Source organism: Nelusetta ayraudi, unplaced genomic scaffold (genome assembly GCF_046127955.1).
Source record: "Nelusetta ayraudi isolate G7.1 ecotype Tasmania unplaced genomic scaffold, CSIRO-AGI_Nayr_v1 ptg000028l, whole genome shotgun sequence".
Taxonomy (NCBI): domain Eukaryota; kingdom Metazoa; phylum Chordata; class Actinopteri; order Tetraodontiformes; family Monacanthidae; genus Nelusetta; species Nelusetta ayraudi.
In genome coordinates this window covers 3,446,198-3,473,993 of record NW_027466078.1, presented here as the reverse complement: position 1 = coordinate 3,473,993, position 27,796 = coordinate 3,446,198, and the positions used below count along the sequence as shown (strand labels likewise).

Here is a 27,796-nt window from a genome sequence, read left to right as displayed (position 1 = left end):
ACTTCCGACTCCCGAGACTGACTGAGCGGGTTTTGCGAGCGGTTCGGCCCTCTTCTAACCCCCCCCCCCGAGCCAACGAGCAATGCCTTGTTAGTACCACTGCCAAGCGTGTTAGGTTAGGTGAGCGTTAGCGTGCGGCTGGACGGGAACGGAAGGTGTTAAGAGTTGAGTGAGAGGCAGAAGGGGGTCGGGTAAGTTCGAGAGGAGAGGAGTATGTACCCAGGACAGAGTCTCTTTCACCAGCTTAGACGGTGGTGGGAAGCGAGGGGCTGTCCGCCGCGGGCACCTTCTGCTCGGGCGAGCAGCAGAGGAAGAGGCGGCTCCCCATGTTCTTGAAGGCAAACGCAAAGTACATGGCGTGGCCCACGGCCACGAAGGAGACGGAGATGAGGACGAGCAAACCGAAGGCCTCTTGGTTGGGGGCCAGGATCACCATGATGAAGTGCAGCAGGTCCAGGAGGTAGTTCATGGAGTTCTGGACGCCGTTGATCACGCCTCGCTCCGACTCGATCACGTTCTCTTGGATGAGTTGGGTCACAGTCAGGTCGAAGGACCACAGACCTGGAGAAGAGGGAGGGAGGGAGAGAGGGAGATCCGACAATCAGCACCGCGGCGTTTATTTATTTTTTTTTACAACCGCCATAAAAAAAAAAACGACGACGCTTAGGTAAGACGACGGTAGCTGCGGCCGCAACGCTGATTGGACTCAAAGGTTGCCGAGACGGCCCGAGCTGACGCATGTGGAACGACATCTCTGAAACACTTCCAGGTCCGGAAGGGAGTCTGCTGAGTCACCATTGGGAAGCGTAAGGAGGCAGGTTTCCAAGAACGCGGCCCTTTACGGCGTTTACGGCACCGAGCCGAGGAGGAGCACGAGACCCTCGTTTCTGGCCATGCAGCACTCATAAAGCAATTCACAGCGTTCAGCACTACTGGCAAGCAAAACACAGTCATAAAGTAGTTTCCCATGCAATAAGCATGTAACTATATTAGATATAGTATATATATATATATAAGTATATATCATTAGTATATGACATTTTAATATGTCATATACTAATGCATGTCTTTCTATATTTGTAGATTTGAATGATTCATATATACACACATATATGTATGTACATATATATATACACATATATGTACGTACATATATATACACACACATATATGTATATACATATATATATACACATACATGTATATACATATATATACACACATACATGTATATATACATATATACACACACATATATGTATATACATATATATACACACATACATGTATATACATATATATACACACATATATGTAAATACATATATATATATACACCTACATGTATATACATATATACACACACACATATGTATATACATATATTTACACATACATGTATATACATATATATATATACACACATATATGTATACACACACACACACACACTGTGTATCTGATCTTGGTTTCCTCCACCAGGGGAGTTTTTCCTGCTCACTGTTGCCTCCTGCTGTTCTGGAGGTTTCAGTTGGTTTTCCGCTGATCGCACAAAAAGACGCCTCGCGTCGCCTTTGGCTGTCATTCAGCAAACGCACAAATAAGCGTTGACTGACTGACGCGTGAAGCAGAAGAGAGAAGAGAGCCGTCCTCACCAAGTCTCGCAGCGATGACGCCGGCGAACAGCAGGCTGACAGACATGTAGGACGTCAGAGGGGCCAGGATCTCCGGCGGCGGCGCCGTGGTCGCGTTCCCGCCGATGACGCTGTGGTCGGCCTCGGGCAGCGGCTTCTCCCCGACGATGTGGGTGTACAGGTCCTGGAAGGGCGAGACGCTCAGGTCCAGCGGGCTGCCGGGGGCGAAGACGGAGGCCACGCACAGCATGAGGCAGGAGAGCTGGACCACGCCCGAGATGAAGCCCGTGCGGATCAGGCCGCACTTCTTGCGGATCCAGGTGAAGGCCACCGTGCCGCAGATGCCCGACACGGCCGAGGCGCCCATGAGCAAGCTGAGCACGGAGCCGTTGAGGCCCTGCGTGTAGGCGTAGCCCGTGGTGATGCAGTCGAAGCCCAGCACCGTCATGTAGAGGAAGGCCAGCGACATGCCGGCGAAGAAGATGTTCTGGTTGTAGTAGGCCACCCAGCCGGCCCGGAAGGTGCGCATGGGCTCGGTGGCCTGGTGCAGGCAGCCGCGCTCCTTGGTGGGCGGGTCCACCGCCGCCGCCGCCGCCACCGCCGCCGCCGAGGTCTCGTTCATCAGCGGCTGGGATGAGTCCTCGGGACTCTGGCCGTTCTCCAGGTCTGCAAATGGGCGACACGCGTCGGGGTACGTTAGAGCGGTGCTTCTCGACCCGCTAGTGCGCCGTGAGATAAGATAATGTCAGTACCAAGAGTAACAAGAGTTGGTTGACATTAAGAGTAACGTCAACCAACATTCCATTGTGGAATGAGAGCCTATTTGCCCTCCGGGGATATCAGCCTTGCGTGCATGCAGACAGGTGTCAACCAAGGTCGGAGAACAACACACAGATCGTCGCGGCCCAAAAAGGATGAGAAATTTGTCCTCCGCATTTGACCCCCCCAAGGGCGAGGTCCGATTCCAACCTTCAATACAGAGATCGATACTGATACTTTTGTTCAATTTTCTCATCGCTACCTTTCTGCACGTTGAGCTGCTTGAGCTCCTGCGGCTGCTCCTTCTGGCCGGCCTTGACGGCGAGCGCCGGCGTCTTCTGGTAGACCTTCCACAGCAGCGCGTACTCCACGCACATGGAGCACAGGTTCCAGCCGGCGATGAAGCCGCAGCCGATGAAGTGGGAGCCGAACGACATGATCTGGCCCACCAGCATGGGGGCCAGGATGTTGGTCAGCTGGTCGATGATCCGCACCGTGGCGTTCATGTCTGTTTGGCGGAGAGGCAGGGCGTGTTCAGGGGTTAAACGTGTGCGATACTTTGGAGAGATTTTGAAGAGGAAACAAAGCGACATCAGGCGGTAACGTTTTAGATTGCAGCATCTTTCGCGCTGCCGCTGCATCTCCTGAGCTCGCCAGTGAACTACGGTGGCCTGCGCGGCCCCAAAACTGGATACCTCGTCCACCACCTTCTTCTTCTTTGGTTTATTTGAAGACGCTAGCAGTCACCCCTAATTACAAAACGCGCTATCAGGCAGCCGGATTGTCCACACAAGGCTTCCTTAGAAATGTGCCGGTACTTACTTTTATGGTTCTGCGATTATACACATTTATTAATGTATTTATGGGCAATATATTGAGTGTTTACCAATAAAAAAATCATGAATCAAGCCAAAGATTACACTCTGGATCTAGACGGCTTCACTTGCATATTTCTGAGGTGACTCAGATTTTCCGTTTTCATTCAGTCCTCGTGAACTTGTAACTATTTGACCAATTTGGATGTTTGGATCAAAACCAAACTGTTTCCAGTGGAGCAGATGAAAAAGATGCAACGTCACCATTTGTCTGTCCCTTCTATCTCAAGATGAGTGGTCGGTCAGTGAGGGTTTTACCCTTCAGATTACACAAAAGTCTCTTTTACATCGCTGGACTTTTAAACAGGTTTACAGTGGGCTCACCTGTCACCCCGGCAGTTGTGCTCGACACATTTCTGCTTCTGGTTTTTCCATTCGTAACAGCACACGCAGCAGAACAATAAAGGGCAGCCAGTGCAAAGAGTGAACCCATAAAAAAAAAGAGCAGCGACTGACTTATGGATCACATCTAAGGTGAAAGCGGAGTGTGAGTCAGCGCCACCCGGGGTTCAAAGTCTGCCCCAGTGAACCCGGCAGATAGCAGATCACGTGAGGCCTACATCGGGACTGATAAGGCTTCGCACTGACCTGCCAACTTGCTGCTGTCCTGCCCCGCAACCACAACCACCCAGTCCCTCTGGATGGTGATGGACATGGCGGTGCTGGCCAGGTTGGCGATGTTGGCGATGGTGATCACCATGATGTAGCAGAACGTCTGAAAGACACAGCGCGACGAAAGCACATTTTCATCAGTCGGCCTCAAAGTGCAGAACGCAGCCTGCCCAGGTGGTAACATCTGCTGTGTTTGATTGAGTTTTTTTTTTTGTTTTTTTTGGGGGGGGGGGGTCGTTGTTTGCCTCGGAATGTCTGTCTGATGAGCTGGTGTTTACAGTGTTAATAACCTTGCTAGGCAGCTGCACCGCTAAGGGTTGCAGTCTGAAATCTCCCAGATAAAAGGCCCCAACCAGAGTCGTGAGAGCCACTAGGAGAGGGGGGGGAAAAGGCGGGAGCTACGGCTAGCTACGGCTAGCTTAGCACTGACCGCGGCTATGTTTTGTTTTTTTGATTGTTTATCACTTCTATTGTATACCTTCAACGGTGCCAAGAAATAAAACGTATTATTATTACTCAATAAATCTTACGCATAACAGGGGCCATTAAAGAATGGGGCCATTACAGAATGGGGCCATTAAAGAATGGCATGACAACCCTTTTGTCTACTTGTGACTGGCTGGGCTTGGCACCACAGAATATTGTCACACCAGGTTTTACCCTTAACACCAATAACAATCTCGCACTAGTGGCCTCCAGCTCGGCTGGCACAGTTGGAATTTCACTGGCCCTCATCCAATCTTACGTGGAGCGAGATGATTGCCTCACATTCTGTTGTTTTTTTTTTCGTCACAGCCCTCCCCTCTCACAAAACATCTTCTGTGGGTCGCTTCCCGGATGGACGTGTGAAATAAATCAGATTTTTGAAACCATTTATCGGGCCTGTCAGCGGACAGTTTTCAACTTCCGAGTTGATTATGGTGAGAAAAAAAAAAAAATCTCGAAATCTTCCATTTAAAGTGGACCTGCAGTGCGAAACTAGCACTTCAACAAGATATTTAAGGCTGAAATAAATGTAAAGACTCCATCCGGCTCGTTAACAACAGAAATCTCCTTTGGCACGTTGCCTGGTGCAATAGCGAGGTTCCCGGCGTGCGGCTGGAGAACAGCAAACACACAGGGGCCATGTGATGCCTCCGCTGCCGCAGCCTCGAAGAATAACAGCACAACAAAGTCGCAGAGCAAACAGTATTTTTTTCATAGCGGGCTGTTGGACAAAACCCGGCAGGTTTGTTTTTTTGCGGAACTGCTTTTGCACACTTTAACCCAGTTGCTCCCCATCGGAACAAGCCAGGTCACATTTCCCTTTCTGTGGTCATGTGACCTGGCTTTGAAAAGAAGAAAACAAGTCTCTCCTGTTACAACTTCTTAAAAGTGCAAAGCGCCGCACTCCTAAATGCTGGCGGGTGCAACGCAGGACACACTGGCGCTGACAGGCACGGCACACTGACCCGTCTCCAAATCCGTCCGTAAAATGCATCTGGGTGTTGAGTGAACGCTCGCGAAGCCGCATAGCAAAGCGAGTGTAAACAAGCCCCTCGCACAAAAACACAAACCCCCCCCCCTTCCCAAATCCTCCCGCACCGTCGCTCTGTGCAGCTTAGTTTAGGAGTGACCGCAAATCATACATATACATACATACACATATATGTATGTATATATATGTATATATATATATATGTGTATGTGTATGTATGTATATATATACATGTGTATACATGTATATATATATATATATATATGTATGTGTATATATGTATGTATATATATGTGTATGTGTATGTATGTATACATATATATGTATATATATGTATATATATATACATATATGTATGTGTATATATGTATATATATATATATGTATATACATATATACATACACATATATATATGTACATATACACACATATATATATATACATATATACATATACATATACATATATACATATACATATAGATATATATACACACATACGTATATACATATATACATATACATATACATACATATACATATATACATATACATATAGATATATATACACACATACGTATATACATATATACATATACATATACATATACATACATATACATATATACATATACATATACATATACATATACATACATATACATATATACATATACATATAGATATATATACACACATACGTATATACATATGTACACATATGTAGTTTCGCTGTTTCGTTCTCCTTTCACTCGTATGTAAGCATTTCCCCTGCTAGTCGTAAATCGGCTCGACGGGAATCCACGTCGCTGCGACGAGGCGAGCGAAGCAAAAACGGGCAGGAGACACTTGTCAGAACCCAACGAGGTCGCACACGGCCCGAAAGCTGGCGGACCTTACCAGAATCCACCCGTTGTAGAGCACGTCCAGCTGTTGCCTGAACTGGAAAACCACCATCAGGAGGATCCCGCACAGGATGACGCAACTGTTCTGGACCACCAGCGAGGTCTGGGCCACTGTGGAAACACAAGAGAACCCACATCAGAGGATGGACGTTTAGCCAGGGACAAACAGCTCTCGCTTCATTAGGCCACACACACACACACACACACACACACACACACACACACACACACACACACACACACACACACACACACACACACACCACGCCAACCCATGCCAACGTCCTCAATCAAGAGGGTGAGAGAGTGAGAGTTGCCGGAGCTCCAGCATCGCACAGCTTCTAAATTTATGGTGCAATGTCGCTAGACCGGTGGCCGGGGGGGGGGGGGAGTACAGCCCGCGAGCCACATTCGGCCTGCAAAGCTTTTTAATCCGACAAACTGGACTTGAAGAAATAATATGAATAGCAAGTAAATACTGAAATAGTTTTATTTCATCAATTTCTTTAAGGGTCATTTCAATAAAGAGCTAAATACCGCGGGGCTACAAAGACACTGTTTTCTTTTTTGTAACTTGTGCTTTTGTTCATTTTCAAGAGATATTAAAGCAATTTTTTTTTTCTACATATCCCACGATCACAGGTGGGCTCACCAAAACACTGCATCCATCACCTTGGTGACGACCTCTCTCACCTTTGAGCCTGGGATTCCGGTCCACCCAGTCCCCGATGATGGCCCCCAGCAACAGCACGGAGCCGGCCACCACCAGGCCGTACACGGCCGTCAGCAGCAGGCTGTTCCCGTACAGCTCCACCAGGAAGACGGCCACGGCAAAGTTCCACATTCTGTCACCCTTTAAAAAAAAAAAAAAAAAAAAAAAAGGAGAAGAAGATTTACTTCCACTGCTCCTGGTCGAGGCTGCGGCAGCAGGAAACAGCCGCAGTTTGGCTGCTGGAAGATAACAGCCCGGATGGGAGCTTTTTGCAGAGGTGTCCAAAGTATTCACATTCTGTATTGAAGTAAAAGTATGGCTACTAGTGTAAAAAAAAAAAAAATAAATAAAAAAAAATACTAAGTATTTCTTTTAACTCCTTTAACCGGGTAAAAGCAAGAAAGTACAGTCGCAGTTAATGGAGCCATTCACTCCTTGATAAGCCATGGTACTTATACATGTAATAAAAGAACAGCATAGTTCAATTCAAATAGCTCCACTTTGAGCAACAAGTGTAGTACTAGTAAGTGGATTACTCTTAACAGAATTTGCGTCTTTCAAACACATTGAAACACAAACGTAATGTTTTCCCAGTGTAACAAGTAGAGGGAACGGGTATTTGTGTACACATGGCGGGAGCAGAAGTAAAAAGACGCCGGAATAGGAAACACTCAGTTTCAACACAGATACCTGAATATTTAACTTAAAGGTGCAGTAACGAGGTATTTGCATTACGTTACTTCCCACCTCCGGCTATTTGTGAGGAGGCTGGGCTGCCGCGACCTGCGTGCGCGGTGAAAACATGTTATGTTGTGTGTCCTAATGACGGCCGCCGTAGAATCAACACAACACATTCTTGCGCCGTTGCATTCAGTCTGGCGGCACCGATTAAAAGCCGAGCGCGGACGCTATCATCACGGCGTGCAAATAGGATGGCGACGGTGATGATGGAGTGTCACATAAAACTGTGTGTGTGTGTGGGGGGGGGTATCACGGTATCATCACTCACCCATGTTGACAGGGCATGTCCCATGTAAATGAGGAATTTCGCCGACGTGAAAAAGTCCTCCAGAAATCCTGTTGACAACAAATAACGGACCGTGTCAAATGCAATGTACTGTCATCCCAGGCGGAGGTATTACTGTGTTGTTAAAACTTGGAGAGAGAGAGGAACCTACCGAGGCACGTCTTCTTCGTTGCGGGATTATCCATATTTTTTCTTTAAAAAATAAAAAAATAATAAAAAATCTCGTCGAACGATCGGAATAAATGCTGTCTTTGGAGGAGGGGGAAAAAAATGCGTTTCTCCTCTTCTCTCTTCTCCTTTGTTGTATTGATCAAAATCGGGTCAAGCCCTATAGCCGGAGCTGCAGCAGCGATGCAACAGCGCCACTGGAACAGAGAATATCAGGAGGGGGGAGAAAAATAATGGGAAAACGCTCGCGACGCTCTTTGCCTCTCCTCTCCAAACTTAGCCAACACTGTAGCTGAAGTCGGAAAGAAATTACTCGATAAGGTGAAGGTGTATTAAAAAAAAAAAGTGGACCGCCGGTTCCGATGAGAGAGGCGCCAGAGAGGGGCAGAGGCTCCTGCTGCGTTCAGCGCCGCTCCGCTCCGCAACTGAGGTTGTGTGTTTACGTCCAGCCTCGGATATATAAGCGCGGTGTCAAAAGCGAACGCATGCGCACTGTGGTGGGAGGTGCACGCAGCTCCGCCCACCTTAAAATAAAGATGTCACTGTAAAAGGTACTCTCAACTCGATGGTCTCTCTCCCGCACCCCCTTCCTTCCCCCACCGTCGCACCCGCGTGACAACACACAAATTGCGGAAGTGGACAAAAGCAATAATGAGGCTTACACCTGCAGCATTCACACCACGGTCAGACCGCAGGCGTGGGCAAACTACGGCCCAGGGGCCATATGCGGCCCGTTAAACCTTTTAATACGAACTCGCTGTATTAAGTCATAAAATAGCTGTATTTCATCCGTGTCTTCAGTGTTTGAAATTCGTTTCAATAAAGAGACAAATACCGTGAGGCTAACATTGCCCCCCCCCCGCCCCCCATTTCCAATTGACATTAAAGCACCTGTTTTCTACAAATTCCATGATGTAATATTTTCTCTTACGAGGTAGGTCACCAAAACACTCCATCCATCTGCTCCTGCTCTGGCCCCTCTGTCACATTTTAGAACCCATTGTGGCCCAACAGTCAAAAGGTTCTCAGTAGTTGTTGGTGGTTTTGGGGTTGTTCTAGGTGGGCCTGGATGGTTCCGGGGTGGTTCTGGTGGTAGTTCTAGGCCAAGCATGGGTAAACTATGAAAGTGCAAACTGTATTTTTACGATCATTTTATCATTCCCCCCGCCCCCCCCCCCCACACACACACACACACACACACACACACACTTTTTTGCACTAAGCAGTAGTCGTCACAGTTACGAAATTCGAAAATAAAAATAATTATAAAAGTGCGAAATGTTTTTTACGACTGAAGAGACAGCGCTCTTGACAGATTTGTGTCATCGTTTGATTTACTGCCTGATGAATATCTGTTTACATATATGATATTCGTACTGTATGTATTGACAGAATAACCTGATGGTATAAAATGCGGCCTTTCTTGCTCGCCAGTATTGATGCTATCATACTAAGTATTACCACAGATGTATTTTTTCACAATGTTGTATCAACGTTAGCTATAAGGTATCAATAATTAATGTTTGATTGTAGCAGAATTAATTCTAACACCTACTCTGAGCTTTGCCAGCTGGTTTTGCTATAAGACGATGAGGGTGTTATGAAGAAGCTTGCAATGGAAAACCAAAATTAGGATTATTGTCATTATCGTATCATTTCTTTCTGTGTGCTGGAATAAATAGGAGCACCTTGATGTAACAACTCGAAATATATACTAGCTTTGGCAGCTGTCAGCTAGCTCCAGAGACGCTTTTATTGTTTATTTAATCGGAGGTGCGCTCAAACGTTTAAAAAATAATAAAAAAATAAAAAAGAGCAAACAGCAGGAAGCAGCAACGGTTTGTACAGTTAAACATTAACAGAGCTCAGCATTTCTCCTGGTGGCTCAGATACAAATAAGAGCGACGTGTTTGAAAGTGTTTTGGCAACAGGGACACGCTGCTCTCAATGCCACAATGTGCTCAAGGTGTTTACCAGGATTGCTGTCACAACTGGGCATGGCAATCAACAAGGAGGAAGAGAAAAAAAGTTGTGTACAAATCACACATTTGGATGACTTGCATTTGTCCTCCTGTGTCAACAGAGGAGTATCACAGCTATAATTACCGGAGATGGCCACGTCCATAAAAAGTTGTAAACACTGGCACTGAGCACATGGCTGATTGTTTTAACTGTAACCTGTTTTGAGCTGTTATCAGCTAAACACAGCCGGACATTCCACTGAAATCACTGTTGTATTAAAAAAAACTGAAAAACACGTTTGACATGGCTTATTGCTCTATTAAAAGATGTTTTTATTTGTTAAAGGGCACTGGACAATCTCCAGTTACGATAAAATACAGCTCCACACTATTTTACAAATTGAGGTTGGGTAGCCAAAAAAGTGCTTTATCAGGCTTCTTTTGTCCTCTAAGCCAAAACACTTGTGGCCAATCACCATGGTCTTGATTCATTGGAGGAGAATGTCCTTGCAGCTGTGTAAATCCTCTGAACATTGATGTAATATCCGTTGCTGATGCAATACAGGTTACGGAAAAAAAAAGGTTTGGGTGTGAAAAAAAAAAATGTACCCAACTTTGAGGGAAATTTCATAATTCCACTATTCTCATTCCCATGTCTTAATAACGACAATATCTAAACAATAGTATTAAAAACTAATTGTATCTTATTTTCCGTCTACCTCTTCATATATATGATTATGACAACAGTGTTAGATTTTAGTAGGGTTCGGCAGAGCTAAGAAGGAAGAACGTGTTGTTTTTTTCAAGAGCGATATTTGTCCCATTAAGAGGACATGGATCAAGAAAGACTGGGAAATAAAGAATTAAAAAAAAACTAGAAGTAAGTCAAATGCCGGTGAAAAAATGGTGCAGGTATAGTAATGTCGAAATGGCAACAATGCAATTTTTATTTTATAGCATGGTTGGTGTGGTCCAGCTGTTTCCTGAGACTCTGTGACATTTGGGAGCTCGTCGGGGCTGACGTGGGTAAGGAACTGTTTCTGTGTCTTATATTTTTGGTGTGCAGTTTTGGTACACAGTGCTCTGAGCTCTATACAGTGCTGGGAGCCAGCTTCACTGGATGTTTACCTTACCTAAACGAAGACATTGGATAGCTGAAGACAGTGTTAGCTAGCTTTTTGTGACTCTGTCTTTTTGTCTCGTGCTGTGTGCAAAGCTTAGTCAATGAAAATGCCAAAGTCAGGAGGCAATTTAATCATATCTTCTAAAATGTTATGGGTAACCGATAAGCTGATTCTTAGCTTGGCTTTCCTGTGTCGTGCCTGTTATCACATTTCATTAAGCCTTTGAGTGAGTTCTGCTATAAAAATGTCCATTGATAAACTTTAGGGATGCAGTTTTATGTGGAGCAGATAAAGCTGAGTTGGAAAAAACACGTCACTCTTAGCTGAGGCACATTCTGGCAGCAAGCTCAAGGCTGTAATCTGTCATCACATCGTAGCACAGGGAGGAATTGTTTGGTGATGTCACATGAAAACTTAATGACATCTTCATCACAGCCAGACCTCGAAGAAATAAAGTTCCGAACACACACACACATGTAAATAAGAAGCCAACAGTTTGCCGTCTCATTGCATGAGGCTGCACAAGTGGCACCAACACCAACCGTAAGCACATATTTTGAGTTTGGTGATGACAATAGCTGCATTTTAGCCTTTTGTTGTCCATTCAACGATTCACAGAGCACTATTGGCCTTCTGGAGGTGTGCACACACTGGGCCGGTACAAACAGATTAGTGGCCGCACTATTAGTGGGCCTGTGTGTCAGCCTGGTTCTCCTCCCTGTCATCAGTGGTCAGACAGCTGCTGTGTCACGCTGCAACCATGCAAGCGGCAGGTATGTCTGCCTCTGAAGGGATCCCTTCTGCATACCGCGGCCAGGCAACAACAACCGGTGTTTACCTGGGCTAAATTTGTCCCCGCCAGGACAAAAATAGGGGGGTGACACAACTGCGTTGGCCACGACAACACACAGACCGCAGTGAAAGACGGGATTGCAGGTGAGTGGTGGATGGGAAACCTCACCTGCTGGAAGGTGCTCGGGGGCCTGGATCAGATTATTCATCTCTTGTTTTCATGATGGGATTCTGTTCTTCATTGTACAGAGCTTTTGGCCGAGGTACAATAGAGGTAGCGGCGCCTTCTTGTGGTTTTATTCATAAGAAAACCGTTAGGGCTCAAGAGTTCCCCCATGATACAACCACTAAGGCCAGCCCTCCAAGTGACCAAAGAACACTCCCAGCAAACACCCGTGATAATAAATATCAGATCTTTATCTTCCCCCCCTAAAAAAAAAAAAAAATCCAGTGAAGCCACCAAGCACGGATCATCATCATCATCTGACATCACAAAGGGCTTATTTGAAAAAAAAAAAAAAAAAAAATCTGTTGAAGTTTGTGCAGATGGCACAGATGGCGATTTTATCAACAGCGCTTAATGATCTCATCGACGAGCTTTGAGTGGAGTCACCTGCACTCACAAACATTTCAGTCAATGGACAGGCCAGACCCTGCATATTCTCCATCACAGATCTCAAAGTACGCAGAGACACAGTGATCGCAAGGAACACCCTTCATAAGTAAGAGAGGAAGGAAAGGCCTAAGACAGCTGGGAGAGGCTCCAGCAGACCCCCGTGACCCTGAATAGGAATAAGCGGGTATAGAAGATGAATGAAAGAAAGGTGAAAGAAAGGCCGGTACAAGACAACCATATTCCTCTGTCCTCTATCATTCCTGTGACTCGGCTCCAATCACTGTGGGAATGCAGGGATGTTTGTCTTTCGGCGTTCACTGAAACGTGGTCTCCCGGCTCGCATTCGGACGCCTCGTCGGACACGGATGGTTTTGAAGCTCCGGTTCGCCGGAATCGTGACAGTGAGGCAACACACAAAAAAAATACGCAGAGGGTGTGTGCCTGTACATTAATTGTAGATGGCGCAACAACTACACCCTGTGTGAGCAGTTGACTCGACGGGTCATGAAGCTCCTGTCAGTGTCAACGAGAGGGAGGGAATCCCCTGAGATGTGTACGTTGCTATTGTTTACGTCCATTCCAAGGCAAAGACCAAAGTTGCAGTCGCAACGCTATTTTCAGAGTGATTCAGCCTCTTCAATCCGCCTCTCCTGAAACTTCCAACATAATTATGGGAGATTTTTCGCCACTCTACATTGAATAAAATGGAAAACTTTTCTTTTCTTTTTTTTTTTTTAAATCAGTGTGTTAACTGGCGTGTATTTTGGTATTTGTAACTTTGCAATGCATTATGAGGGAATAGTGTTACAGCAGCAACGCAGTTGTACTTCCTGTAGTTGGGTACTTCCGGCTCTTCTATTTACCTGCTGCTTTCAGAAGCAGAGCACGGTGCACAAACATGAAACTCGAGCACTGCTGAGAAAACAGTCCATCAAAATGCAATGCAATGAATTAGATGTTTATTATTCTGTCATCACAGACAGTGACATTGATCATCTGGTGTTAGAATGTATTTGTCTGTGGTGTACTAGTGGAGTGGGTAAAATTGTTTTCACTGGCAGGCTAGCAGAAACCATTGGCTTGCGCTAGCAAGATGGATGACATTTGTTGAAGCGGTTTCCCCTGATGAATAGCACACTGACCAACTTAGAAATGAGGTCCTGTGTCAAACATTAAGAGTCACTCTTTCAATAATTTTGCAACATGACAAGATGAATCCTTCCTCCAACTTAAATGTGTCGCAAACTAAGACGGACATCAGTCCAGTCCTTGTTCTGTAACATTGATTAGCATTAAAGTTGCAGGTGTTGAGCTAGTGGCCAGCTACAAATACCTGGGGTAGTAATAGATGATAATCTGTGCTTAAAGTCCAGCGACAGTTTTATTTTCTGAGGAAAATGCCTTTTTTAATGTTTGCCCAAGGACGATGATCCTGTTTTATAGAAGTTCTATTGAGTCTGTTCTTGTATTCTACAGTATTGATTGGCATAGAAAGCAGAACACAGGCTTGGCAGCCTTGTTATATATATATATATATATATATATATATATATATATATATATATGTATATATATACATATATATATATATATATATATCAAAAACAAAAAAACAAAAGAAGGCTTCATCCATTTTGTAGAGTGCAGATCATCTGAATTTGTACTGTTGCCATCAAGCACGTTTTGATAGGTGGCCGCTCTTAGGACAAAGACATTTAAGGTTTCCTTTGTGCTCACTGCCATTCAGTTAAACAGAAACTTTAATACGGCCTGTAAATTGCCTTGTTCTCATATGTATATTTGCACAGATTGTGCTGGCTGCTGAACTCGGGCACCTGCCTTGGTACTTGCACTCTGTACCTCAATGCTGTTAATGCAGATTTTTTTTTTCTCCTTCTAAATCTTTATTTAATGCCTATTTTTAAGTTTCTTCTTTTGTGTCGTCATCTGTTTTTGTCCACATGTGCATTGCGCAGCATGTTGCCATGTCTTTGTATTTGCATCTCCCTGGTTTTAAACCAATTTCCCTCGAAAAGGACAATGGATATACTTGAACTTTGGTAAAGTGGAGTTTTTAGAGCACAAAACGTGATGCCCGTCTCTTGGTGTCCATGTGTGCATGACCCCGGCACCATAGAACCATAAACATCAAAGGTCACCACCTGGCTGCCTTTTATCAAGATTTTCAGGGAAGGAGACGGTAAACACCAACAGTTCAAATCAATATAATGTTGCAGCTCAGGCTGCCAGCCAACATGAGGACCGCAGCTGGGTGTGCTTGTCGGTCACACGACAACTTTGTCGGGTGCTTGACCCTCCAAAGATCAACATTTGTGGCATCCCGTTAGGATTATTTTTCAGTTGTACCTGCTAAGCGGCTGAGTTTCGTCTTGATTACTTATTCCATAGAATTAAATTTGTATTGGGAATGAGTATAGCCAGTTTAAGATAATAGCCATTAAAAATTCAAAACAGGAGAAGTACGTGCCCTGGGTATACGCTTCAATACTTTAGTGCTGAAGTGGAACCGACTAATGGATCTCACATGTGAGTCACACCTGCAGATAATTTGTGTAAGAAATATAAAACTTTTCTGTTCCAAAACTTGTCATGGAAAGAGTCAAATACAACAAAATTTACCGGAATTTTGTGTATGTCTGAATGCTCTAATATTTTATTTCTCATTATTGTTAGCATAGTGAATATTAACATTATGAACACACATATTATGATATATTTATCATATTGCAACTCTTAGTAATGTCAGCTCACACAAACTAACGAGCTTATAGTGTTATTTAGACCAAGAAATGTGCATCTGCGTTTTCTTCATATGTTGGCGCCTCAACTTGCTGTCCCGAGAAATAGAACCTACATTTGTCGTCCGCCCGTCAATAGGGGGCAGTGAAGCCCAACACCTCTCTTCCCCTGGACTCTGTAGTACCCGGAAGTGCTACAACGCCGTGTCGCGTGTTTACCAAACGGGCGAATGCGATCAAGTTCTCGAAATTAAACAGCTCATAATTCATGTCTGCCGTTATTCTGTCCTATCAAAATGTCATCGAGTGAGCATTTGGTGGAGGAGTGCCGTCTTAGGGAGGAAATGGATCAAAAGGTAGGGTTTGTTGCGAGGCGCGTGTAGTTTGTTGAGGCGTCTCAGATGTTGCAATGATATTTACTCCTTTTAACTTTGTCAGTGAGATGTTGTGCTTTTGTTAACTTTCAGATTAAAGAGCAGAAGGTCGCTGTGGACGAACTGTCGAAGCTAAAGAAAAACAGGGTCGGTAGACGAAACTGAGTCCTGAAAGTTTAAAGTCCTGGGCTCACTGCAAAAATGTATTTTCCATTTTTATCTCACTGTCCTTTGTGTCTATCTTGTATGTAAACTCACGCGATATGACGACACCATACCTATTTCCCTAGCTATTTCTTTTCCTTTCTTTTTGAATGCATGCTTTTACGGCGTCACAAAGGCTGCTAATAGGTCTGTGAGATGTGAGTTTTAATAATAATAATAATAATAATAATAATAATAATAATAATAATAACATTAATAATAATAAACTTTTATTTGTACAGCGCTAAATCACAACCAAAGGCGTCTCAAAGCGCTTTATACAATCAGAGAGAACCAACCGGGCCCCCGGAGCAAGCAAGATGCGACAGTGGCTGGGAAAAACTCCCCTGTGGGAAGAAACCTAGGCCAGAACCAGACTCCAGAGGGCCATCATCTGCCTATGAGTAGTTGGGGTGAAATACAAAAATAGAGGAGAAAGAGAGAAAGGAGCAGAGTGAGCCAGGGTGGCAGACAGGACAGAGTGAAAAACAGATACACCAACCAGCCATTCACAAAATGGATATAAACACAAAGAATAGGAAATAATTGAAGGCTGCTGTCCGCGCGGGCTGTAATTGTCCATGCTTTGGAAGGCAAGAGCCTAGCTCGATGGACAGTCTGCCGATAGGACAAGTCCAGGTCCTAGGCGTGGTGGTGGGGCGAAGCTATGACACCAAGACCCCCAGGACAGCACAATCCAGCTCCTGGCGCAGTGGTCATCACCTGCCGGGGACACAGAGACTGCGGCAGTATCATGCATATCAAGCATACTATACAAAGCATAATGACAGCTAGTTTGGACAGAGTAGATAGAGTCCAAGATTGATTGGGTGAGGAGCGTGATAGAAGCTCCGCCTGCACGGAGCAACGATCCCTGTAACGGGAGTGAAAGATCTCCCTCCACGGCGTAAGCCTACAGCAGCTTAACTGACAGTGGATGGAGTCTAACTATAAGATTTAAGAAAAAGGAAGGTCTTAAGTCTACTTCTAAATAAACTAACTGTGTCTGCCCCCCTCACCGAGGCTGGAAGATGATTCCAAAATAGAGGTGCCAGGAAACTGAAACACCTACCTCCTGATCTAACTCTAGAAATTTTTGGGATAACTAAAAGACCTGAATCCTCAGAGCGAAGGGCTCTTGGAGGATGATAAAGTCCAATTAGTTCCCGAATATAAGAAGGAGCCCGAGAATGAAGAGCTTTGTAAATTAAAACTAGAATCTTAAATTCAATTCTAAATTTGACTGGCAGCCAATGCAAGGAAGCTAAGATTGGAGTAATATGCTGCCTCCTTTTAGTTCCGGTTAACAATCGTGCAGCAGAGTTTTGGTTTGATGAATTTGGGCATCCTGCTAGTACCGAGTTACAGTAATCGAGCCTAGACGTAACAAAAGCATGGATTATTTTTTCCGAGTCTTTGAAGGACAAAAAACTTTGAATTTTGGCAATGTTTCTTAAGTGGAAGAAAGCTGACCTCCCTACATTCTGTATATGAGAATTAAAGGTCAGGTCCTGATCAAAAGTGACTCCTAGGTTCCGCACGGTAGAACTGGGTATAGTACCAAATAGACCACTTTGTCCATCAAAGACTCTGTCCCTACTCTCTCGCGATCCAAATACAATGACCTCAGTTTTGTCGGTATTAAGCAACAGGAAATTCTGTGTCATCCAAGTTCTGACATCACGAACACAAGATTCCAACTTGGCCAGCTGATGAGCCTCGTTTGCCTTAAAAGAAAAGTACAACTGTGTGTCATCTGCGTAAGAATGGAAACTGATGCTCTGCTTTCTGATGTTGTCACCAAGAGGTGACATGTAGATGTTGAAGAGGACAGTTTTAACAGTTTAACAGTGGGCTAACCATGCTGTTTTCTGAAAACGTGGATATTTTTCTTCATAATAATCCTGTAAATGGATACAATGTTCCGCCTTTACAAGAAATTGAGAACTTTTTTTTTTTCCCACGTACTCATTGAGGTTTACTTTTTCATTTCTCTTTCAGAAAGTCTACGTTCAGCAGAGAAACAGTAATGTTTTCTTCCTGGCAGACAGGGCTCAGACACTCGCCTCTTGCAAACGTAATCTCACTCTATTTTATTTATTTATTTATTTATTTATTTTGTCCTTGCATAGTCCCGTGTATTTTTGGGAGATCCTTCATTTTTGCCCGGTTCAAATTGGGCTTCATAACCGACGATGTTTTCTGTCTTCAGAGGATCTGGACAACATGAAAAAGGAGCTTCAGGATATCTAAAGTGTGACTCGGAAAGAAAGAGAAGATGTGTGGTATATTCTGCCTGCTGAGCCTGTCCCCGTCTCGGCTTGAGTTGGACAAATCAGTTCATGAACATTTAAGGAGACGAGGGCCGAACTTCAGCCGAGACCTCGAGGTCCGCGCAGCCCGGTACCGCTGTCTGTTCTCTGCCCACGTTCTCCACATGAGGGGTCTCCTCACCCCTCAGCCGCTGGAAGACGCCGCTGGGAATGTCCTGGAGTGGAACGGGGAGATTTTCGGCGGCCTCCCGGTGGGCCCGGAGGAAAACGACACGGCTGTTCTTTCCCGCCGACTGTCGTCCTGCGGCGGCCCGTCTGAGGTCCTGGCTGTGCTGTCCGCCATCCGGGGGCCGTGGGCTTTCATCTACTACCAAAAGGCCGGTGGTTACCTCTGGTTCGGCCGGGACTTCTTCGGAAGGCGGAGCTTGCTGTGGAAAGGCGACGGGGAGACCTTGACCCTGACGTCCGTGGCGGCCCGCGGCGTGGCTTCGGATCAGACGCCGGCCTGGCGGGAAGTCCCGGCGGCGGGCGTCTACAGGATCGACCTGGACGCCGCCGCAGAAGCCGGACGCGTGACCCTGGAGGTTTATCCCTGGCTCGGTCAGGGAAATCCTCTCCAGTCGAGCTGCGCTGGAACTGTTCTGGAGTCCGTTCCCAGCGGCTGCGAGGCTCTTCTGAGTCCGTCTGGCCTCGTGCTTCCCGCGCCCGTCTGTCCCCTCAACACCTCGCTCCCAGGGCCGTCCAAGGAGACGGAAGCCCATCCCAACGCGGAAGACCTGGAGCCGCAGCAGCTGCTCGCGGCCGCGAGCAAACCGGATGAGGTGAAGCGTCTCATCGGCGTCCTCAGCGAGGCGGTGCGGCGGCGAGTTCAGTCTCGGCCTTTCGCTTCTGACGCTTCGCCCGCCGCACGCAGTCGGGCCAGCGTTGCCGTGCTGTTTTCCGGCGGTGTCGACTCCATGATCCTGGCGGCGCTGGCCGACCTTCACGCGCCGACCCGGCAGCCGATCGACCTCCTCAACGTGGCCTTTGAACTGCAAAAGCCAAAGACGCGGAAGGGGCCTGCGAGGAAAGCGGGAAAAGCCGAGAAGGAGCAGAAGGAGCCGCCGGAGGGCGAGACGGTCCCGCCCGGCCCGTTCGACGTCCCCGACAGGATCACCGGGCGAGCCGGCCTGCAGGAGCTGCGGCGGTTGAACGGCGAGCGGGAGTGGAATTTGGTGGAGATCGACGTGGCGCAGGAGGAGCTGCAGAGGACGCGCGGGGAACGCATCAGCCAGCTGGTGCACCCGCTGGAGACGGTGCTGGACGACAGCATCGGGTGTGCCGTGTGGTTCGCCGCCAGAGGGGAGGGTGGCGTCGTCGTCGGGGGGGACGGCGAGCGGAGACCCTTCACCTCGTCGGCAAAGGTGAAGCCCGGGGCACAGCAACCTGAAACATGGTTGCGTGGCTGCAGCTCTGCTCAACCTTTTATTTGTACAGCTGGAAGTGAAAAAAAACTTGGCAAGACTTGAAAAAAAAAAAAAAAAAAAAAAAAGAGGCATTTTTATAATAATAATAATAATAATAATAATAATGATGCACTGTTGATTTCTATCTGTGTCTCTTGCCTGCTGTCCCTCCTTCTGCTTATTCTACTTTTTTGGAAAATGTGTTCTGAACAGAAAGTCAACAAAGCGTTTTGATTTAGGAGTGGGCTGTGAACGGAGGCGATAGACTGGAGAATTCATGAGGTCAATGAACACGAGAAGCTGCTCCAATGGAGTCTGGTGTGGAAAATAGATCAGATATGTACGAGAGCTCATCGCTGCCACACGAGAAAGGAAAAAAAAAACAGCTCAGTGTCACGTGAAACTATCACGCTGTTTCGTAAAAGTTTCACGTTTTTATGTAGTCATTTTCAAAATATATATTTTTTTATTTTATTTATTTTTTACATGAAACTCTCACGTTATTTCATGATAACTGTCAAGGTTTTGATGCAGTGTCATGGCGAATAAGCAAGTGGCTCTGTTAACATCTTCAGCCTGCCGGCTAATTTATCACTGGCGCGTTCGAAAGATGATAAAACAGAAGTGGGGTTGAGGGATAGTTGAACAGGCGTGTCTCAGTCCTGGACAGCTAGCGATATTGTTCTGCCCGGTCTGCCTGCAGGTCGTGTTGACGGGTATCGGAGCGGACGAACAGCTAGCCGGCTACTCCAGACACCGAGTGCGGTTCAAGACGTCCGGACACGAGGGTCTGATCCAGGAAGTGGCCATGGAGCTGGGCAGGATCTCCTCCAGGAACCTCGGCCGGGACGACCGGGTGATCGGGGACCACGGCAAAGAGGCTCGGTGAGAACCGGCGGGTTTAGCGCTGAGTGTCGGGCCGGGGAAGGAGACGTGCGTACCCGTTATTTGAACCTTCGACCAACGCAGTCAGCAGGTCAGCGCAATGTTAGCGCAACGTCAGCGCAGTCCGCTTTACGAAATCTACTGGCACTGCTTGTGCTGCCCTGTGTTGCCCAACATAAACAGAACTGACATTGAGAAGTGTGTTGCTTCACCAAGTTCATTGGTCAGCGAGACTCTCTTGTGTTCTCCATTGGCTAACAGAAAATTTGCGGTCAGTGTTACGGGACCGTTTGTGTGTGTTGTCAGGACTTCTTGTTCTTTTTGTTCTTTTTTTTATTTTCTTATTTTTTTTCTTTATTGATTTGGCAGCTTGTTTCTAGGTGTTGCTTCAACATTGAGCAGAAACAAGGATCCCAGGGGGGAAATCAGACTCTGTGTGGTGGACGAAAAGCAAGAAATCTATATACTGTTAATTCTTTAAAAAGATGCAGATTACAATAACGATACGGAAGCGCATTGCTACCACCCTAGAAAAAAGGGTCTCAGTATTACGTTATACCGTGATACTTTCACGTTTTTACGTGATCATTTTTTACGTTTTAACGTAAAAGTATCACGTTAAAATGTGAAACTATCACGTTTTAACGTAAAGATTTTTCACATTTTAACGTGAAACTTTCACGTTAAAACGTGATAGTTTTCGCGTTTTTACGTGATAGTGTTCACATAATTTCATAATGAATGTAAACTATAAATGGAGTGAGGCAAACGGAGGCACCATGTCTCGTCTGCATGAGTCGATTAAACTGTATTTTAAACTTGGTTTGAGGCATGGTTGAGATCTTCAATTTATTAAGCACCATCGATGAAATTAACATAAGTTTGCGTACTTTGAGGAGGATTTTGAGATATACGTGTTGGAACTCGCAGCTCGTCCATAGTTGGCGGGAAATACTTGATACCGTTTCTTTCTTTAATAACCTCTCTTTATTAGATATATCACATGAAAACCTCCGTGGACAGAGCTCTTCTTTCACACCTTCTTGGCGTTAGTGGATCATGTGACTCCCACTGGCTGATTAACTTCAAAAATAAAATCACAAAACAAAATAAATTGAGAACATACAAAATCCAACAGTATGGGATTGTATCGTAGGAAGAATGAATCCGACCCGATTGAAGTTGCGTCGTTTTCTCATTGATCAGCTGGAGGGGCACGGAAGGCTCCATGGGTACAAGTTCCACGGGTACAAGTTCCACCATCTCAACTGCATCCTAATTTTCACGTTATAACGTGAATATTATCACGTTGTAACGTGAAACTGTCACGTTGCAACGTGATACTGAGCCCTGTTTTTTTTTTTCTCGGACGGCAGCAATGTGCTTCCGTATAATGAAGATAAAATCCCAGTGTATTTTAATTCCGTACACAATAAATAAACCTTGTGGTCTGGTGCAAGAACAGATTGATGGGGGCAAAGTCAAAGAATGGATACAACACTGACCTCTGGCTGCTGGAAGTTTAAATTCACAATGCAACCGGCATACACTTTAAAAGTAACAAATAACCAGATGTGCTGATGAATTTTGTAGATCTATTGAAAAAAATATATTGATTGAATATTGGTTTATTTAACTTTTTTTTTTTTTTTTAAATAAGAAATACGTAAGTTTCTAACATTATTTGCAGGATCTCAAGCTTATGTTTCACTTTGTAAAGATTGCACTGAATAGTCAAGGAAAAACAGTTGCTTAATGTGTTTCTCAAACCAAACGTAAGCGACCACGGTTCTATAAATTGCATCGTCTTGAAACGGTGTCGCCAGATGCTCGCACTTGCAACCATTTCTAGAAGAGTAATTCAGAATTTCAAACTGTGGATCTCCTCTGTTGAATCTCCGCTCGTTAGGTTTCCCTACCTGGACGAGGACGTGGTGAGCTACCTGAACTCCCTGCCCGTGTGGGACAAGGCTGACCTTGCGCTTCCTCGGGGCGTCGGCGAGAAGCTGCTGCTGAGACTGGCGGCGCGTCAGCTGGGCCTCGGCCAATCGGCCGTCCTGCCCAAGAGAGCCATGCAGTTCGGCTCCAGAATTGCCAAGATGGAGGAGAAAAAGGAAAAGGCCTCGGACAAATGCACAAGACTCTCGACCGGGTGAAGGCACCGTTGGATTTTAATGAAAATATTATAAAATAAACAAGAGTTTGTTACAGAAATCATGTTTAATGTTGAAGTGTCGATGTACACATTCAATTTGGGATCTACTGTAAAAGATTTAAAGTTCCCAGATTTTTTGAACAGGCAGCTGTTCTGTACACGTCTCCTTCACACCATGTAAGAGTCGAGACCCCGAAGCTTCTCTGAGAAGTAGAGGTCACACTCGACGTAGGACGGCAGGTTCCCCACGTCGAAACGCCCGGAAATCTCCTGGACGTAAACGGGCTTCCTGAAAGACGGAAAAACCAACGCGTTGAGGAAGACGATGTCGGAACGTGGGTCCGTGAAACTGCACGTTCACCCACCTGGGGATGAGCCAAGACACAAAGTTCCCAGGAGCATCTCTCTCTTGGATACGAGCCTCCTGGTTCAGGTTGACAACATTTATATCATTACAACAAAAATCAAAAATAATATAAAATCAAAGTCAACACTGAAAGTTCCAGTGTGTAAAAAATATGGCTTTGTTTATGATTTTTATATTGGTAAAAGATTAACATGTTGCCCATAAACACATGAATAAAAGTGTCTGCTCGCAGTACAATAGAAGTCATTTAGTTTCCCCGCCCTTAAGAGTTCTCCTATGTACATCAATAAATCAATCAATAGATCGAGGGTCTCGCTCCCAGTCAGCTGCCATCTCGCGCCGCCATATTTCTGAGGAAGCTGAACACTTGCGTCCTCAATTGAAGAAGCACAAGGTGGACGTTCAGTTTTCCGCTCGCAGGCCACCGTAGTTCACTGGCAAGATCAGAAGAGTGACGGTACGGAGTCCCTAAGGCATAGGTGTCAAAGGTCTGGCCCGCGGGGGCAAAATTTGGCTCGCAGTGTAATTAAACAGCACAAGTACTGCTAATACTACAAATCCCAGAATGCTCTGCTGGTATTCTGACAGACTATTTGCTTCAACAGTAGTATAAGGGACGTTTTCTTTATGCACTTTTTTATTCTCTTGCTACTCCAATACATGGGCTTGAATGGTTGCACGTTCATTGAAGGATATTATTATTAGTTAATTGGTTTATTTCTGCTATTTTATTTATTTATTCATTTTCCAATAGATATCAATGTTGCCCTGCAACTTCGCTAAAGTTTACATTTTTGGCCCCACATTGTGATTGAGTTTGACACGCCTGCCCCAAGGGGACTAAGTGAGTGCTGCAATCTATAATGTAACCACTTGATGTCGCTGTTTCTTCTTTAAAAAAAAAATCTCCAAACGTCACACGCTGAGCCTTCAATCCGCACATTTGCGTGTTAAACTAACCTGCTTCTCCTTCATAAAGGAATCCAACAGGGGAAGACTTTTCTTTGAAAAGACGTAGAAGCAGGGACACTGGAAAACACATTTCAGTTGCATTCTTAATACACACACCAAATACTGACACCAGACCACTTTGAAATGATTTTACATCACGACTTAATGTCCAATTTGTCTGACTTGTGATACCCCCCCCCGCCCCCCCAACTTACCGCTCTCCTTGACGCGGTCTCCGACGCGGCAGGTTTCTCTTTCATGCAGGTGGCGCGAAGCTCGCCGTCGACTTCCAATATTCCGTACTTCTGCGTTTCTGCGAGGACCGCCGCCGCCGAACGTGCGGGAAAAGGTCAGCGGAGAGGAGGGTTCCCGCCGTTTCGTTTTTTAAAATCTCGTCTCCCGAACGGCTCACCTTCATCTTCGCACCGGTAGGAGAGCACCAGGCAGCTGCCGTCGCCTTCCTCCTGCAGGTCGCTGAACCTCCGGCTCACCTGGCGCAGGCTGAAGTCTTCTTTGAACAGCGTGTCGCTGCGGAGGGCGGAGAGGTCTCGTTAGAGGGTGTGATGATGATGATGATGATGATGATGATGATGACGTTTGCAAAACAGATTCAACAATGAAGAACGTGATGGGAAAACCATCCACAAAAATGCTAGTTTGCGAGCGTGTTGTCATTCTTTTACTTCCTTCTAGCGGGAATCAGTGAGTTGAGGTGCGGTAGATTTCAAAGTAGAGTGTTTTCACGTCGCGAAGTCTTGGAGATACTCTGCACTGCAACCGCACGGTGTATGAGACGGTGGTGAGAAAAGCATCTGAAATACTTTCGACGACCAAACTTCGTCACAGATTAGGGAGAATAGTGCAAAAAAAAAAAAACGCATGAAGGACGGAGACGTTTGCAGGCTATCACAAAATCCGTGATTTATTGGCACAAATACGAAAGCTAACAAGTAACAACATAACTGAAAAAGTGATTGTATGTCAGTGGCGATGTTCCCTTCACTTCATCGCATAAAAAAAAAACCAAACACTTACTGATGCTTTCCGTCCGTTTTTTTTTTAAAACTCTTTCTCGAGCCCCTAAAAATGCTGCGGCTGCTTGATAACGATCGCGAATAATTAAAATCAGGCGTGTTCAATTGGAGAGCTGTCTAAAACCCGCAGGACAGTCGATCTCCAGAAGCAGGCTTGGTGACCACTGAGTGAGTAGCTAGCTCGTGCGGATCTTTACTCGCTACTAACCGTAATATTTCATTATATCGCTGTTGCTCCCACTGACCCTAGTACCTTCCCTGTGTTTATTTTTGCAGCTTCCACGCGTTCCTCTCGGCTTTCCTGTGGTTTTTGTCATTTTAAGTTCCACCGAAAATGCACATTCAAGGTGCCATTTATTGTATCGTTTACATCTGGGTATCGCCAATATGGCCGCGCAGCCGGAACTCGCAAAAATGTGACGTCGGTGAAAACACTCTACATGGAGGGTGGATGCTTTTTTTTGGGGGGGTTATACCTCACTTAGGATTCTTTGTGAAGAACGTAAGTTCTTTTAAACTTACCCCCCGATGACAATGACGTGATCTTGAATGTCAAAGTGCTTCACTGCCAGTTGCAGGCAGGCAACGGCCCCCAGTCGGCCCTGGCAGAGGGAGACGCAGAGAAAATTAAATCGTAGTCCAAGCTAAGATAAATAGTTTGGAAATGTTAAAGTCGGTGTCGGTGTATGATGATTTTTTGTTTTGTTTTGTTTGTTTTAACCTCATTTGTGGTCGTCTGGTCGCTGAGAATCTCGACATTTGTGAACTGAGTGGCCCACTCTTCAAACGCAGCGCAGTAAAGAGCGTTAGTCTGCGGAGACACAAACGGTTGGTTAGTCATTTGCTCTCAGCCCGGAATGAAAGTATGCTGTTGATCTGATGTAAAACCAGACCTTATGCCAGTACGCTTTGCTGGATTAATAATTAAATGTCTGAATAGCATAATGACAGCTTTAAATTTTCTATACATAAATATATATATATATATGTATAGAAAATTATATATATATATATATATATATATATATATATATACATATATATATATATATATGTATATATATATATATATACATATATATATATATATATATATATATATATATATATATACATATATATATATATATATATATATATATATATATATATATATATATATATATATATATATATATATACATATATATGTGTGTGTGTGTGTATATATATGTGTGTATATATTTGCTATATATATATATATATATATATATATATATTTATCAAATATATATACACACACACACATATATATATATATATACACACACACACACACACACACACACACACACATATATATGTATACACACACACACACACACACACACACACATATATATATATATGTATGTACACACACACACACACACACACACACACACACACACACACTATAGTGAAGCTAGTGACTTAATAAAACCTCATAACAAATACCAACATTCTTCATAGATAAACCAATGTAGGTTTTTCCACTATGACAGCTGATGCTACTCACGACAACGTATACGCGGTCCACGCATCCGGAAGCCGTCAGAGAGTGGACCCAATGAGAGATGAGGGCCTGGCGGCCCACCGGCAGCAGCGGCTTGGCGGTGCCCACCAGGTGAGCGAACCTTCCGCTGGTGTCCGCGGCCACATCCCGCTGGAGCCTGGTTCCGTAGCCAGCGGCGAGAATGACGGCTTTCATTGAAACGGCTGTCCGGAAGTAAGCTCGCCCTCCCCCCGTCAGCCGCAGTTAAGCCTCTTGCTTCATGAGTTATTGAGTTACTGCGTCCACGATACTGAGTTCAAGGGAAACCGGGTTGAAGGGGAAACGGTCCAAGTCCACTATCATCTCGCGAGAGTACGAGCAGAGAGGCGTCAGACGAAAGGGTCCGCCCAGTCTCCATAGCGCTAACGTTTGATTGGGTAATGTAGAAGTCAAACAAAGGTTAGCCAATCAAAGGTTAGTTGGCGTACAGCAGGGGTCACCAACTTTTTTTTTTTTTTTTACGGCGCTGATATTCAGGGAGAAAAATAGTTTTACATTCCTTTTAAAGCACATCACTTCACAAATGGAATGCTTTTTTTTTTTTTTTTAAGACCAATTAAGTGAAATCTGATCATTTTTCACAGTACACAAGGCTGACATTATCTCCTGGTACACTGGTGTGCCGCGGCACAGTGGTTGAAAAACCCTGGCGTACAGAGTGAATGTAAATACTGCACCTCTAAAAACCCACGTGCTCAGATTGAATCCCTTTGGTAGAGGAACAAGACCACCCCCGCCTGAAGTCTTGCTTGCCAACTCCAGATAGTCTGTAGGTGTGAACGTGACCAAGTGATCTATCTGGGGTGAAGCCCAAGAGTTTGACACCTGCTGGGACAGGCTGCAGCAGTCTGACCTACCACAGTGCGGGTGAGACAGTGACACAAATTGATGAATTGATATTCAAAAAGTAAAGCCAATTAAATGAGACCATAGATGTGGCTGTGCATACATGAAAGAAACACCTACTTTACATTATAAAACTATTGTGGTAGATATAAAGTATGACTTGTTAGAGTAATAATGATGATAATAATAATATTGATGATGATAATGATAATAATGATGATAATAAGAATAAGAATAGTAAAAATGAGGGCCAGTGTTTTCAGTGGCT

The 27,796-nt window shown here is 45.0% G+C and overlaps 4 protein-coding genes across 4 annotated transcripts; 2 read left to right on the top strand and 2 right to left on the bottom strand.

Annotated features, from left to right (window-relative positions):
- Nucleotides 1-51: 51 nt before the first annotated feature.
- On the bottom strand, nt 52-8,541 carry slc40a1 (solute carrier family 40 member 1). The gene is made up of 8 exons (XM_076030571.1): nt 8,153-8,541; nt 7,984-8,051; nt 6,956-7,115; nt 6,258-6,373; nt 3,857-3,983; nt 2,656-2,901; nt 1,656-2,300; nt 52-561 (listed from the first exon to the last, which is right to left on the bottom strand). Exons 1-8 carry the CDS (start codon nt 8,184-8,186, stop codon nt 245-247), a joined length of 1,713 nt encoding a protein of 570 aa, XP_075886686.1. The 5' UTR covers nt 8,187-8,541; the 3' UTR covers nt 52-244.
- Nucleotides 8,542-15,518: 6,977 nt separating this feature from the next.
- On the top strand, nt 15,519-18,352 carry asdurf (ASNSD1 upstream open reading frame). The gene is made up of 4 exons (XM_076030570.1): nt 15,519-15,777; nt 15,889-15,942; nt 18,001-18,076; nt 18,212-18,352. The coding sequence occupies exons 1-4, from the start codon at nt 15,718-15,720 to the stop codon at nt 18,250-18,252; spliced, it is 231 nt and encodes a 76-aa protein (XP_075886685.1). The 5' UTR covers nt 15,519-15,717; the 3' UTR covers nt 18,253-18,352.
- asnsd1 (asparagine synthetase domain containing 1) lies at nt 18,278-22,821 on the top strand. Its single transcript, XM_076030568.1, has 3 exons — nt 18,278-19,675; nt 20,421-20,602; nt 22,512-22,821. The coding sequence occupies exons 1-3, from the start codon at nt 18,278-18,280 to the stop codon at nt 22,756-22,758; spliced, it is 1,827 nt and encodes a 608-aa protein (XP_075886683.1). The 3' UTR covers nt 22,759-22,821.
- On the bottom strand, nt 22,756-26,980 carry LOC142891152 (uncharacterized). The gene is made up of 8 exons (XM_076030569.1): nt 26,647-26,980; nt 25,831-25,920; nt 25,632-25,711; nt 24,488-24,603; nt 24,291-24,388; nt 24,085-24,153; nt 23,123-23,181; nt 22,756-23,046 (listed from the first exon to the last, which is right to left on the bottom strand). The coding sequence occupies exons 1-8, from the start codon at nt 26,836-26,838 to the stop codon at nt 22,926-22,928; spliced, it is 825 nt and encodes a 274-aa protein (XP_075886684.1). The 5' UTR covers nt 26,839-26,980; the 3' UTR covers nt 22,756-22,925.
- Nucleotides 26,981-27,796: the final 816 nt, after the last annotated feature.